We start from the raw sequence: 15,283 nt of genomic DNA on the forward strand, positions 1-15,283 counted from the left end.
GGTGTCTGTGTGAGGTGAGCATCCCTGTCAAAGCTGGTCTGGAGGATTAAACACAGAGGACTCTGGGGGACAAAGGGTGTCTGTGGTAGCTGTTTTTTCTCTTTTTCCTAGGGCAGGGAATGATGGGCCATTTTAAGAAAAGTCTTAAAAGGTCATGGTGACAGGTTCTACAAATATTACCTTTTTAAGGTTCACTGTTCCCTGAGGTGTCCCTGCAGCTGTTAACCATCCCTGCTTGGTTGAGGTTTCCAACAACCCACCTGGGCACCCTGCCAGGGCCTCCCCCAGATAACAGTACGTGTTGGTGACTCCCTGGGGACCTCAGTGGCCTGTGAGAGTGAGTGGGGGCATATAGAGCAGCTGGTGGCACGATGGGTGGGGGCAGTCAGTGCACTTGTATCTGTGGTGTAGGCGGTGGGGGTGTAGGCAGTGTGTGTACCAACTGCAGGAACACTTGTGGGAATCCCATAAACTGTGGATAATGTCCCAGTTTTCAGGACTGATACATTTGGTGAACATGACGTGGATGCCAGGTAAAATGCCAAGACCGAGGCTCCCAGGGTACGCTCTGAAAAAGAATCAGGGGACGTGCTGCCTAACTGGCCCTTGGAGAGGCTTAAGAAGGGAGGGTACTCAAATGGATTTAGGATGAGTTAAACTCCATACACAGCCCCGGGGCAGGAGATGGCCTTGGAAGTCTTAACCAGGCTTGGCCTCTGTTTCTCTCCTCTTTGGTTATTTTGGTGATGGTTGCATGTCTTCTCATGAGATCCTGCATTCCATTACATCTTAGACACAATGCCTTCTTTTGTGAATAGATGTATAAGCAGGATTCTTCCCCATATGTGCCGCATAGGATCTTTGCAAAATTGACATTCACGTTTCTTTTGAGGCTGGACACCTGTAACATCAAGCCATATCCCTACTGCCCAACTGTCAGAGTCACCCAGGAACTTTTAAGAGTTGAGGGCAAGTGCTTCACACCTCAGCATTTCCAGGACCATAATATCATTGTCTGAGACCCTAGAGGACAAACACCAAAGCCCCTTTCCTGCCCTCACCTGGCCTCTCCACTGCTTATTACGGGGAACAGGGTGTTAAGGTAGGCAAAAGGAGAGGGCCCAACAGTAACGGCGTCCAGAAAGAATTTTTAGTGTGGAAAGGGGCTCATCTTGGTAAAGCCCAGCCAACATTAGGAAGTCAGGAATGTCTCCTAAAACTCTAAAAGTCAGACTGTCTCTGTCTAACTCCAATCTAATCACATGAGTCCTTGAAAGGGAGCGTCTGTAGGAAGAGAGAGATTCCATGATAGAAGAATTAGAGAGCTGCAACATGAAAAGGACTCAACCAGCCCATTGCTGGCTTTGAAGATGGAGGAAGGAGGCCAGGAGCCAAGGAATGCAGGCAGTCTCTAGAAGGTGGAAAAGGCAAGAAAATGGGCTCTCCCCTATAGCCCCCAGAAAGGAACATAGCCCTGCAAACACCTTAATTTTAGCCCAATGAGACCTATATTGGACTTCTGGCCTCCAGAACTGTGAGATAGTAAATTTGTATTGTTTAAGCCACTAAGTTTGTGGTATTTCATCACAACAGCAATAGGAAACAAAATACACAAATGTTTGCTAAGCTTCCTGAACTGTGGAGGAAGCATGATGTAATGGAAAGAGCACATTACTGGGGGTAAAGAAGCCAGTCACAATTTCCAAGGTTTTCATCAGTAAAATATGGATGGTTTAGACAATGTGTGACATCAGTCAAGGGTGTGATTGCTGGAGACACAGTAGGTCTCAACTTCAACAAAAGCATCTTAAAAAGTCTGCCACAACAGCTTTAGAGACAGGTGGGAGCAATATGGGCCACTTGGTAGCATTATTAATGGAATTTACAGCTCTTTGAATCACTTAAGCCAAAGAGAGCCGCTAGGTCTCCGGTGACTTGCCCAGGCCCCTCCTTGGCCCTGTGTTTAATGATGACACAGAAAGCACATTCATATTTTCTGATGCCACAGAGCTGAAAAGAAAAGCAATACACTGAAAGACAAACTCAAGATTCTAATGTTGCTACAGGACAAAATGATGACTCCAAACCACAGAACGAAATTTAATAAAAGGTAAATAATAATAGCATTTATTGAAAAATGAAATTTGCGGTTCAAAAAATAAATTACACAAGCATGGAATGGGGGGAGCCTGGCTTAACAATAGTTGATACACAAACTATCAGAGAGGGAAAGGCAGTTATCAGACATTTTAGAGCCGGAAGGGAGAGCCCAACCCACTTATTTTACAAATTAGGAAACTGGGCTCCGTAGGCCGTAAGCTCAACTGTATGACTAGGAGGGCTTGTGGGAAAAGCTACACTGATAGGACTCCAGCTCTTTACCAAATATGTCAAACATTGTGCCAGCCACACCTACAGCCTCTTTTAAGGGGGCAGACCCCTGCTGATGAGGCAGCCTAGACCCTGGAATTTGTGATACCAAATTCTGACCTCAGCTGATTGAAATAATCAAGTGGGCAACTGACCCAAGACCTGGCCAGTCCATAGAGTAGCCAGTGGCTTATGAGGTAACCTGGTGTGGAAGTCAGAGATGATGTAAACTTATCAAATTTTCATTCTCAGGAATTTAGAGAAAATAAGGAGATGAACTCAGCAGTGGGAGCTGAAACTGAAAGGCTGCATACAAAGTATGTCCACAGAATGGAGTTCTCCACACCTTAAGCAACTGTGCCTGGCTACTCTCTCTCACATACTTAGTGGAGAATGATTATCCTGGCAGGGGTAATGAACCTGATCGTCATGCAGAGATAAAGTTGCTGTTACATAATGGGAACGGGAGGACTGCCTCTGCAGCCATGGGATTCCTGGGTGCCTCTTGGTGCTCCCCGCCCACTGATTATCCATGAACGGGCAACTGTGGCCACCACAGCCTGAAAAGGGCAGAGTAATCAGGGCTCAGACCCCTAAGAAGTGAAAGCCTAGGTTATCCACCAGGCAAGCGATCTAGAACCAGCAAGAAGTGCTGTCTCAGGAGGAGGGAAGTCTGGAATGGATGCTAGAGGAACCTTAGAGTCTGTAAGTTGAATAGATGGTTGCAGCCTTAGAGCCAACCCCTGCGGTGGGGACTATAGTTTGCCTCACTAACCCTCCTATTACAAGTGTTTATTCCATCTCCTCCTTTCCCTTCTTTTTCTTCTTTTTGAAGAACTTGTAACTGCATCTACCCTGAGACCAGAAGAACTAGATAGTGCCTGGCCACCACTACCGACTGTTTTAATTAGAGCCACAATAGATGAACCTGATAGGATGGGAGAAAAATGTGGAGCAGAACCTCAAATTCCTAACAAACAAAACAAACCTACCAGGCTGTTTGAGACTTGAAGGCTCCCTGAGGCTATTGCCCTGAGGCACGCTTCGAACCTTGAACCAAAACTAACCCCTGAGGTCACCTTGTAGCTAAATAACAGATTGGCTCAAAAAATAATGACTATCACCCAGAAGTACTGCGCTCCTTTAAAAAAGTCATCTATATGAGACTAAATGCTTAACAATTACTTTAGAACGTAGATGAGAATGTAAGGAGGCAGGGAAACTAGATTAATGGAAACAGAATATTGTGTAGAATGTAACCAATGTCACTTAATAGCTTATGTAGAAATTGTTGAATGGGGAACCTAAACTGCTGTGTGAACCTTCACCGAAAACACAATAAAATATTATCAAAAAAAAAAAAAAATTGTGACCAGTCACGCTCTTGAAGCAGGGAGAGTGTAGCGTGAACTCAGTATGGAACATGAGTGGATCTGAGCCATGCATGTGTTGATGGTGCAGACACTACCAGGGCCTCAGCCATGTCCCCTGGCCTCACTTCTGTGGTGCACGTTAGCCCAGGTTCCACCTGCCAGCCCACACCTCTTTGCTTACAGATTTTCTCTGGTGGCTCAGAGCTCAACCTCCACACAAGGCAGGCCTAAAGAGCCGGAGGGTCAATCTCCTCCCCCTCCCCCCTCAAGGGCAGCTCTCAAATAATGACTGGTGGGAACTGGTGCATAAATACGCCAGTTCCTTCACCCTTCAGGTGAGAATAAGGATAATTGCAGACATCCTATCTAATTCCTGATTTTAATTGAAATGGCTTTAGTGTTTCTCCACTGAGAACAATATTTGCTGTTAGGTTTTAGTAAATAGTCTTCATTATATTTAAGCAATTTCCCCCTTTTTTTTATTTCAGAATTTTTATTTAGGAATGGTGTTAAGTTATGCAAACTCACTGCTTGCCCCTGGGAAGCAGGCTGTTTCTGGGACTTGCCACCTTCCTAAAGGTCCTTGTTCTTGGCTCTGAAGCCGGTTCTTCAGAAAGCTGTCTGAGGGAATGCTCTCTGCAAGGAGCCCAGCAGAGCCCACTTTAAGCTCCTCACCTGTAACTGGGAGATGTCAGAGGCGGAGTGGAAGGGAGTGCCTTGTTGGGGTTGCCATATGCCCAGAACCTCCTCACCCTGACTAGTCTAAGTATTACTGGTAGATACAATGATGCTCACTAAAAGACTCAGAAACATTAATAGTAGTTGCCTCTAGTCAACTATTACTGGAGTGGGAATGGGGCAGGGACTCTTTTGCTTTTTTTTTTTGCTAAAATTTCTTAACCTCGAAGCTATCACCATTCTGGATCAGATAATTCTTTGTTGTGTGAGACTGACTGTGCATTGTAGGATGTTTAGCAGCAACCTGGCTTCTACCCACTAGCACCCCTCCCCAGTTGTAGCAACCCAAAATGCCTCCAGATATTGTCAAATGTCCTGAGAGCTACTGTTCTATACCCTTCTGTTCTATTTGAATTTTTTTAACTATGTGCTCTAACTGCTTCTATAATTAAGCATTTAACCAAGGTCATGAGACAGAGGAGGAAATATGAAGCTGTTGGGAGGAAGCAGAAACATGAAGTAGAGAATATACAATAAAGGATGAAGAAGAAAAGTAGAAAGAGATTTGGATATAATCAAGAGAAGCAGAGACAAAGAGTATCTGGGTCACAGGACCAGAAAGACAGGAGTGTGAAAACCCCCATTCTTTATAATTCTTTAATTCTCTCTTGTATCTGTAATGATAAGGAGCCCTGGTGGTACCTCGGTTAATTAAGCACTTGGCTGCTAACCAAAAGGTTGGCAGTTGGAACCCAACCAGTGGCTCCATGGGAGAAAGACCTGCGATCTGCTTCCAATAAAGATTACATCCAAGAAAACCCTACAGGAAAGTTCTACTCTGTCACATAAGGTCACTATGAGTCAGGATCTACTTGATGGCACCTAACAACATCTGTAATGATTCTCTGTAGCTGAGGTCTCCAGCACTGCCTAGGATCCAATAACAGACTGCAGAGGCCCAATCATTCCATAGCCACCGTTCTGGGATTTCCATTCCATTAAGTGTCGTACTTGCTCCAGGTGTCCTTACAAAAAACACCCCTTCACTTAAGCTAGACTGAGTGAGTCTCTCTACTCCTGACGAAGTGCCCAGTCAAAGAAGTGGACCCTGACCCCCACCACGTGCTTAGAGCTACATTCACTTGTTAGCACCACACATGAAGAGGGTCTCTGACCAAGCAAAACAAGCGATGAGTAGATTGCAAATATGTCCTGTAAAAGAACTGTAGAAGGAATTTTAAAAAGCTTTTCCTGGGGAAAAAAAGACTTAGGCCATCCATCAGCACTGGCTTTCAACCGCTGTTAGGCTTTCATATACAAGATGGAGAAGACTGATCGTAGCTCAGAAGGCAGAACAGGTGAGTGAAGAAGTAACAGGGAATTGGCAAATATTGTGTTATATATATTTTTACAACAATAATTAAAAAAAAAAAAGAAGTAACAGGGAGGTAGATTTTGGCTCCAAATAAAAAAAGTTGTATCAATAAAAAAGGCTAAGACTGGAAAAGATTGCTTGGTAGGGTAGTGAGCTCCCCACCTCTGGAAGTGGTCAAAAAGAGGCTTCAAGGGTGGTTCCTGCAGTGGGCGTAAGCTTGGGCCAGACTTATCAGCCTCCTTCAGCTGTATCTTTCTAGAAAAGTATAAGCTAGGAAAGAGACCAGGTACACCCACACATTTAGCAGAAATATTTCGGGGCTAAATGACATGATAATACCTTTAAGTAAGTCAGAAGAGGGTGGCTCATGGAGAAATTGAGCAATAGGGAAGATCTCAGAGGTTCAGCATCTTAGCTGGCCCTCGTCTGCTGGTCTTTCCCTACAGAATTAGTCAGATTTCGTGGTTGCAAGAGATAGAAAGCTAGTTTAGACTGGCTTAAGCAAAAAAAGGAAATTTATTAGCTTGCATAACCAAAAAGCTCAGGAGACAGATCTAGCTCTGGGCATGGGTGGATTCAAGGCTTCAAATGAAGTCATTAACACTTGGTCTGTCTCAGAAAGAAGTTCTGATACATGTTACAACATGGATGAACCTGGAAAACATTATGTTGAGTGAAATAACTCAGACACAAAAGGACAAACATTGTATGATCCCACTTATATGAAGTATCTACAATAGGCAAATGATAGAAAACAAAGTTTATTAGTTGTTGGTTACCAGGGCGAGCAGAAGGGGGAGAGGACAAGTTATTGCTTAAAGGGCACTGAGTATCTGTTAAGGATGATGAAAAAAATTGGAAACAGATAATGGTGATGGTTGTACAACATGGTGAACATAATTAATGTCACTGAAGCGTACATGTAAAAACGGTTAAAATGGCAAATGTTTTGTTATATATTTTTTTACCACAATAAAAAAAAGAAAGAATGGAAACAAAACATCCAACTTAAAAGACGGATTAAAAAAAAAAAAAAAGACTTGGTCTCTCTCCATGTCTCAGCTGTTTCCCTCCTTATAGCCAAAAACGGCTTGGAAGTTTACACCCATCTTGAGACAGTGTAGGGCAAGGCCAAAAGAGGCCTTGATTGGTTGGCTTCCGAGGCCCTTCCCAATTCCTTAAGAACTTCCTGTCACTGAACCTTTGGCTGTCCCAAAGCTCCTTCATCTCCAGGTTTTGGGTTTATTCTTACCTATCCTCCCACCTAGAAATTCAGGAAGAGGGGAAAAGCTGGGGCCCCAGAGGGCACTGGTACCTCCCCCTAGGGGATCCCTCCTGGGAATGTGCCTGGGACAGGGCACTCCTTCTGGCTGAAATCATACACCATTGGGGCAAGGAAGACCACTAAGGAAAGTACCGGCATCTATGTAGGGGGCAAAAAATACCAGATATTTGGTAGGCTGCGACTAGTTGACCAGCCAGAGAGGTGGGGCAAGGGGGCCCTTCGAAGATGTTTGAGCGGGTTCCAGAGGAGGATTTGGCTGCCCCACCATGTTTCTAGACCCAGGGCTCAAAAAGGAAGTTGCCACAGTCACGGGCCTGGGCCAGAGCACGAGCCTTGGTTATGAAGAGTCAGATAAAAAGATAACTAAACGGTTGTATGGCAGGGAGGAAGCAGAGGATACAGGTTTCTGGAACTGGGAGAAAAACAAAGTTAAAATCACACCGTCCTACAGACATACATGAAAAATAAAAACGTTTTAATACAAACTCAATTTACAAGCGACTTTTTGGGACAGTTCCGGCAGCCCACTTCGGAGTGACAGTACGCCAAGCCCCGGAAACGTGGGAGGCCGAGGCTCACTGAGCAGCAGAAAAAAAGAAGAAAAATTTAGCCTGGGGCATTTCTGGGGCGGCCCCGAGTGCAGGGACTACATCTCCCAGGATGCCACGTGCCAGGCAGCGCAACGCCTGCGTAGAGGTGGTGGGCCATGCCGCGTCTCACCAGGCGGGGGCGTTCGGGACTCGGTCCTGAGCTGGCAGAGGTAGTGAGCGCTGCGGGGCGGAGTTGGGTCTGTGCTGCTACGGTTTGAGAAGCTAGCTAGTAATGAGCTTTCAGAACTCCTCTCTGATTCCCGGCTCGTCCCCGCAAGTTGGCGGAATCCCAACTTCACCTTTACCAAGGTCAAACTCTCGCGTACCCCAGGCCGCAGACACACTGAGCTGTCTTCAGAAGCACAGCAGCTCTCAGGAACCCCACATCCCGCTGCCAGTGGTTCCCCGCATCCGGTACCCGCCCCCTAGAGCCACCCTCCCTCCTACACAGCCCCACCTGCCTGCCCTTAACCGCGACCAGAGCGCTTCCTGGGGAAACTCAGGTTGGAGACCTTGGAGGTCGGGGGACGCCGGGGCATTTGGGGTAGTGTGTGTGTGGTGGTGATGGGGGGTCCCACTTCCCGCCGGGACCACCAGGCGGCCTCAGGCGCAGACTTCTCTGCTCTATGGTTTTCTGTGGAACGCTAAGTGGTAAGAAGTCTGGAAGTCAAGGCCTCAGCTTTCCCTTTCTTCCCTCGAACCCCAGAAGGGGCTGTCAAGCCAGACCTGCTTGTACAGAGGCTCAAGAGGGAGATGGCGCAGGCTTCCATCTCAGAGTGAAATATTGTTTCCTGGAGCTAAGGCCGAGCTCCTCTGCTCGGAGCGACTGCCAGGGAGATGGATGGATGGTAAAGATGGGCTACAGGAAAGGTGGGTGGGGCCAGTGAGGGTGGGACGGGCAGTGGATAGCAGACATTGATAGATGGGACTAAGGTGCCTCTGACCCTGGAAGAAGTAGGGTTGGCATGCCTCTGTGTATGTATAAGAGATAGCGTGAATCTGTTGCCAGGGTAATTGAGGTGGTGAGCTGAGCCAGTTTAGGGCTGTGCTGTAGTCACTGTGTCGTGATGAGGTTTGGGAGGCTCAGGTTGTAACCAGAAAGATGGAGGATGTGATATGTAGGGCTTTTTTTTTTTTAAAACCTACTACACATCTCGGTACACATCTCTTTCTAACCCATCCATCCCCTCCTCTCCATCTTCACTGCCACTGCCACCATTTTATCTCACCTAGATTACTGCAACATCTTCTGAAGAACACTCCCTGACTCCAGTTCTGCTAGCCTGCAGACTAAAATAGCAGCCAGTGCTATTTGTCTGACTGTGTTTATCCCTTGCTTAAAAACCTTCAGTGTCTCTCCTTCATCTCACCTACAGGATAAAGTCTAAACTCCTTGGTATGGTTTACAGACCCCATGGGATCTGGCTTCTGTCCACCCCTCCAGCCTCATCTTGCCATTTCCCCCATCTCACTATACCCTCTTGTCATTCGAATGAACTCTTGTCAGTTCCTCCAAAGAAGCCTCTCCTTTGCCTTGTGGTTCCCTCTGGAACATTTTCTGGCAGACTCCTCCTTTGTGTCATGTCCCTGCTTATAAGTCACTTAACCTATGAGCTCCTATGATCTCTATTGCAGAGAAGACTTATTTTTAATAATAGCTAGCATTATTGAGCACTCACTCTTTTCTAAACACTTTACGAGGAATGCATTTAAACTTCACAGCCTTTTTTAAATAGACACCATAAATATCCTCCCTATTTTACAGTCCCAGTTGCACAAGAACACATGGATGGCCAGTGGTGGACATGGAATTTGAACTCAGGCAGACTGCGCAAACCCACCAATTGTAGCTTGCTACATAATGTGGAAGGCTGGCTGGTGTTAGGAATTAAGCAGATGAAGGCAGAGGGGGTCAGAAGCTGGCTGAAAGGACATGAAAATAGACAGTGGAGAGAAGGAGTGTGCTGTCTCATTAGGGGGAGAGCAACTAGGAGTATATAGCAAGGTGTATGTAAATTTTTTGTATGAGAGACTGACTTGTAAACTTTCACTTAAAGCATAATAAAAATTAAAAAAAAGAATTAAGCAGGTGGTGGTTGGGCTAGTAGATAATACAGGCAAAGCAGATTTAATCCCCAAATTAAAATAAAGGCGATGACAAGCAAAGCTACTATCAGGATACCAGAAAAAAACCCGTTGCTGATACCGACTCATAGTGACCCTATAAGACAGAGTAGAACTGCCCCATAGAGTTTCCAAGGAGCACCTGATGGGTTTGAACTGCTGACCTTTTTGGTTAGCAGCCATAGCACTTAACCACTACGTCACCAGGGTTTCCATTTACAGGATCACCGCCGAGGATAATGGGTGACAATTGAGAGAGCAAAGTAGAGATGAGGTGAAAAGAGGGCCAGTAGTGGTATACAGATGACAGTGAAGAATGGCACTGCTGGTGCCAAAACAGGGGTATAGGTGGGCTCATGATGGGCAGGGGGAGGGTTGATGGAGAAGCTGATGGAGGGGCTAGGCTCCCAGGCTGTGGGGGTAGCAGTGCATTGACAAGGTCATGGTGAGAGGAGTTCGGGGGTAGGGCACTTGAAGACCCCAGGTGATGGATGTGGGGTGACTTTAAGTGCAAATCCTGAAGATGTTCCAGCAGCAGCAAGAGTAGCTGAGGGCTGGGCTCCAGCCTTCCACCCCCAGGACCCACCCCTGCAGTGTTGATGAGGCAGTCCTTGTGGGGGCCCTACCGCATCTAGTCATCCCGGGTAGTGTTCTGTGCAGACGGCAAAGCTCACGCCCCCAACCTGTGGGGCCTGGTGCAGGTCTACAGCCCTCTAGGCAAAAAATCTAAACATTTTTGGAAAGTTTTATTTGAAAAGTCGGGGACATGACAGAGGCAGTAGGATGGAGATTGCTGTTCCCCTGCCATCGTTCCCAGATTAAAGCTAGGCTTGAGTTCCTTAGGTTCCTGGGTACCAGGACCCTTCTAATCTGTGGGTTCCCAAAGAATATACCTACCCATGTCCTCTCTCGGGCTCCTATGCCTCCCCCACTGCCCACTTCCTGTGCCTGAGGAGACACTGAGGTGTGGGGGTAGACTAAGGAGGAGGAGTAGGGAGAATCTATTTAAACTCCAGAAGGAGGGGGAAGTGAGAACTTGGGAGCTGGGGGAGGAGACCGAGAGGAACAGATAGGGAAAAAGAGTGGGGGAGAGGGACACTGCCTTTGCTTCCTCCATCCTGAAGATATTGGGGGTCTGCTAGTCCCCTGAGATGTCTCCCTCAAGCTCAGGAAGCTTGGGGGAGATCACCTTCTGTGACAGGGCAATGGCTCCCTATTATTGGGGGTGGTTGGGTAGCAGTCATGCCCTGGCCAGGGTTGTAGTAACCCCTGCCACAGGGAGGCTGGGTGAGGCAACCCTGCCATGCCAGGTCCTCCACTTCAGCTGGGTGCCGGCTGGCTATTGGCGTAGGCCTGATCGGGGAAGGAAGCCCGTGCTCGGCGGGTCTGGGAGCACACTGAAGCGTAGAGCTCCGGCTCGGGCCCCGAGGCCTGGGCTTTTGGCTCAGAGTCCAGCACCACCTCTGAGTACTTGATGGGGGCCCCAGGGCTAGGGACCCGGCTCTGAGCAGGCCGCAGCTGCAGGCTGGTGTAGCACATCACCTCCTCTGCAGCCTGGAGATGCAAGGCTGTTAGAAGTACACTGGACCCTTGTCCTACTTCCCTCCCCTCTTCTTCAACCCCAGCTGACTCACCCTGGTGGGGCCCCCAGGAGCTGGATCCTGCTGCTCTGGCCCTGGTTCTTGAGACAGCCGTCCTGGGACAGGGATCAGGAATCTGATTGGTTTCTTGTTCCTCCTCTTGCAGCCCCCAAATGCCACGACCTGGCCTCTGTGCCCCTGCCCTCTGCCAGCTCCCTACCTGTCTGCAGATAATGTAGGTTCCCATACAGGGGGGCCTCTTCCACAGACCCTCCAGAGCTGCAACACAGAGTTTGGGGTATAAGTGAGGACTTCTTGGTAAGGCGGAACTCTGGATCGACCCATCCTTCTGTTGTCCCCCACTCACCGTCCCTGCTCTGGATTGCTCCTGTTCCAGCCACTGGTCCACTGGGTCAAGTGTGCAGCCAGTGAGATGAAAAGCAGCAGCGTCACAGCCCCTAAGAGGGCCCATAATCCCCAGGCCTTGCCAAAGGAGGGGATTCCTGTGGACAGGAGAGAATGGGTGGGGGGTGCTACTGCCCAGCCCAACCCCCTAGCCCCCGCAGGTGAGACATTAGGCTGTATGACCCTCCCTCAGGAGCCCCTGCCCCGCCCAGCTCACCCCGCACTAGTAGATCCTGTAGATCTGTGCAGTTGTCTGCTGCTGCTGTGAGAGCCAAGGCCCCAGGCACCCTGTCCGGAGCCAAAGGGTCAGCCTGGCTCATGGCCTGACAGCTGCTGCAGCCCCCTTTACTCCCACCTTTCCCTGGGCCTGGGCCTCACAGCTCAGCATCCCCAATACTGGTGGTGGCAAAGTTGCTGGTTTCCGGGGAGGAAGGGGGAGGGGAAGGATTGGGTGAAAGAACAAAGACACCGCCCTGCACCTGCGCCACTCCTGCAGCTCCTGAGCATCCCCCCCTTGTGGCCCTGTGCCCCCCTTCAGCCTGAGAGAAGAGGGAGCAGGCTTGAGTGTAGTGAGCCACTGTGCAGTGAGCCAGTGAAGACTCCAGAAAGGGAGGGAGTGACTTGCCCAGGGGGACCAGAGTGCTGTGAGGCAGGACCAACAAGGACAGGACACCTGGCCCTAGGATCCCCTCCTGCCAAAGGGTGCCTACCTTTTTTCTCCAACTCTGAAGGAAAATGCATACCTCAATAAGGGCATTATATAGTGGGACAGAATGGGAGGCCTGGCACCTCCAATGCCACCACATCCTAAGGCTGACCTGAGGAGAATATGTTTAGATGATTGTTATCATTATTACTAGTGTTATAGTTTAGGGAAGAGTGGAAACTAGGTGCTCCTCCCTTCCATTCACCTACTTCACCCAGACTGTCCCTAAGAACTGTCACTTTTAATGATTACTTGAACTAAAAAAAATCCTCTGCCTCAAGACTACCCTGGGAAACTGAGTCCTGACGTTGCATTCTTTCACTTGGGGAGTGGGTACCTGCTGTGCCTCAGAGATACCCCGACTACACAGGAGGCTATTGATATGAGAAGATAGATTTTAAGTTCCAAATATAAACCTTAGACCAGAAGTCAAAGATATATTTTGTTTGGCTCATATAATGTTTTTTAAAAAACATAAATTTACTGTCATTGTATATCAAGGGAGGGGATGGTAGGAAAGGTCCTGCCCCTCCAGTTGTAGGCAATAGGGGGATGGATTGTCTGTCCAAACCAAAAACACCAAACCCGTTGCCATCAAGTCGATTCCAACTCGTAGCGACCCTAGAGGACAGAGTAGAACTGCCCCATAGAGTTTCCAAGGAGCGCCTGGCAGATTCAAACTGCCAACCTCTTGGTTAGCAGCTATAGCACTTAACCACTACGCCACCAGGGTCTCCAGATTGTCTGTAGGAAATGTAAAAACGAAAAGAAAATAGACTAAAAATCAGCCATGTACTAGCAATTCTAAAAAATATCAGTAATAAAATGACTCCTCCCTGAAAAACAGTTTGTAGATTTAAGTCCTAAATTTCTGAGGGTACCATTGCATTTTAATAATATACAAATTTCAAATTAGCACAGTTTTATTTATCCTTTAATAAGCATTGTAATTTGCATGGAAGTTAATCAGGGGAACTGGTATTATACAGTCGGCCCCTGATACATGCAGATTGATCTACATGTGTTCATTTCTAGGCTTAATTCATAACGGTTTGAAATTGTTCAAACCTGCTGTGGGCACAATTTCTGTCTCCAGACCCCATGGTTGGACTACATTTTCCTGTGTTTAATTTGTAGATTTAAAAGAAACAATGATTGTAAAGTCAAAGAAATTAAACGAGTTACTTTAAGGCTGACATTCTGTGTGACCAATTGGAATTTTCGTTTATATTTTAAAATTCCTGGAAATGTGAAATGGGATTTTTATGAATCTTTGTCAAATTTATCCTTATGTTTAAAACTTTCCCTATTTGTATGTTTCTTGCTTCATGTGAAAGAAACTTCTCGAAATGAAAGTTAATAAAAAGTATTATTTGATCAGCTATCAGAGATGGACAAATCTGGCTATGTTGTCTATTACTAGAGATTATTTTTGACGAAGTCATTGACAAACTTGTAGAAGTTAAGGATCAGAAACAAGAATTGTCATGTTACTTATCATTCAGACAGACCAAAATGTAGGTATGTTTTTTGCCCCTTTTTTCAAAAACAAAAACATACAAACTGTAACTAGGAACTATTAACTTACCCATTACATTTTTCTTCTTGCTCTATAATGTTTAATTTTTAATTGTTTTGTTTTTTATACTGGCATAATTATAAGGAGCTCTGGTGGCGCAGTGATTAAAGCGATCGACTGCTAAGCGAAAAGTGGCAGTTCGAAACCACCATCAGCTCCTAGGAGAAAGCTGTGGCAGTTGGCTTCCATAGAGATTTGCAGCCTTGGAAACCCTGTGGGGTCGCTATGAGTCAGAATCGACTCCACTGCAGTGAGCATAATTAAATCCACACAAAATTCAGTAAAAGGAAGTGCTCAGTATCTGAGTTTCTTTGCTGGCCCTTAATATTATTGAAAATAATTTTGTCATATACAGGAGGCGAGTTTAATAAATGATGAGTATTTTTTTTTTATGGGTGTCAAATACGCTAGTGTGACTGGGATACCTTGTAAACATTAAAAATAGAGCAATTTCAAATTTTAAAAGTCCAGCTTTGTCGATTTATTTTTTAAAATCATAACCTGGCAATAGTGGGCCCAAGTTCCCTGAAGGCAACCATCAGTAGGAGTTGAGTAGGGGGCTCCCCTTTTAAAAGAGCTTTTATGTTTAATGAGGAGGTAGTTCTATAAACCTTCACCTAAAGTACAATCATTAAAAAAAAAAAAAGTAAAGCTAAATAATAATAATAATTAAATCATGCTTTCTTTCCTCAGTGAGATGGTCTGGCCGAAATATCGCGATACAGGAAACTCCAAAGGTTTAGAATTGTCTTCTCAGGAAACAAGGGCAAAGACTAGTTTACTTTTTGGCCGGGGGGGGGAAAAAAGCTCTTAGTCCCCTGTGCGTATTATAAGTAGTGTTTAATAGGTCTGAAGGACAGAGAACGGGCACTTCCTCAACTGAAAATTCAGGACCTTCTCACCACCTGTGGAATTATAAAAGGGAATTATAAAAGTGAGCCGCACTGAGAATGAGCCCCGTTTGGTTGGTGCGCACGGAAGACGCACTGCCTGCGTAACTAGCACAGTAGACGGACGACACCCCGCTATCACGCCGCTCAGCTAGCCAGCCGCAGATGGCGGGGTTGCTTCTTGGCGGGCTTACTGTGAGACGGGATGACCTGCGTGCATGAGCACGCGGCACTTTCTGCCCAAGGTCCGGGGACTTTCCCCTAGGCGTGAGAAATGAGGAACTAGTCCTCCGTCTGTAGCCTAGGAAACAGGCCTTCAGCACGAGCC

The 15,283-nt window shown here is 46.8% G+C and overlaps 1 protein-coding gene across 1 annotated transcript; it reads right to left on the reverse strand.

The window, feature by feature from the left end:
* Positions 1 to 11,012: 11,012 nt before the first annotated feature.
* On the reverse strand, positions 11,013 to 12,199 carry SIT1 (signaling threshold regulating transmembrane adaptor 1). The gene is made up of 5 exons (XM_049896297.1): positions 11,998 to 12,199; positions 11,743 to 11,878; positions 11,596 to 11,654; positions 11,430 to 11,491; positions 11,013 to 11,349 (listed from the first exon to the last, which is right to left on the reverse strand). The coding sequence occupies exons 1-5, from the start codon at positions 12,098 to 12,100 to the stop codon at positions 11,116 to 11,118; spliced, it is 594 nt and encodes a 197-aa protein (XP_049752254.1). The 5' UTR covers positions 12,101 to 12,199; the 3' UTR covers positions 11,013 to 11,115.
* Positions 12,200 to 15,283: the final 3,084 nt, after the last annotated feature.

This window comes from Elephas maximus, chromosome 9 (assembly GCF_024166365.1).
Source record: "Elephas maximus indicus isolate mEleMax1 chromosome 9, mEleMax1 primary haplotype, whole genome shotgun sequence".
NCBI classification, from domain to species: Eukaryota; Metazoa; Chordata; class Mammalia; order Proboscidea; family Elephantidae; genus Elephas; species Elephas maximus.

Coding starts and splice junctions, on each gene's coding strand:
- SIT1 (XM_049896297.1), bottom strand. CDS start 12,100: ATGAGCCAGGCTGACCCTTTGGCTCCGGACAGGGTGCCTGGGGCCTTG. Junction 11,879..11,997: donor ACAGGATCTACTAGTGCGGG/GTGAGCTGGGCG, acceptor TCCTGTCCACAG/GAATCCCCTCCTTTGGCAAG. Junction 11,492..11,595: donor CCTACATTATCTGCAGACAG/GTAGGGAGCTGG, acceptor TCCCTGTCCCAG/GACGGCTGTCTCAAGAACCA.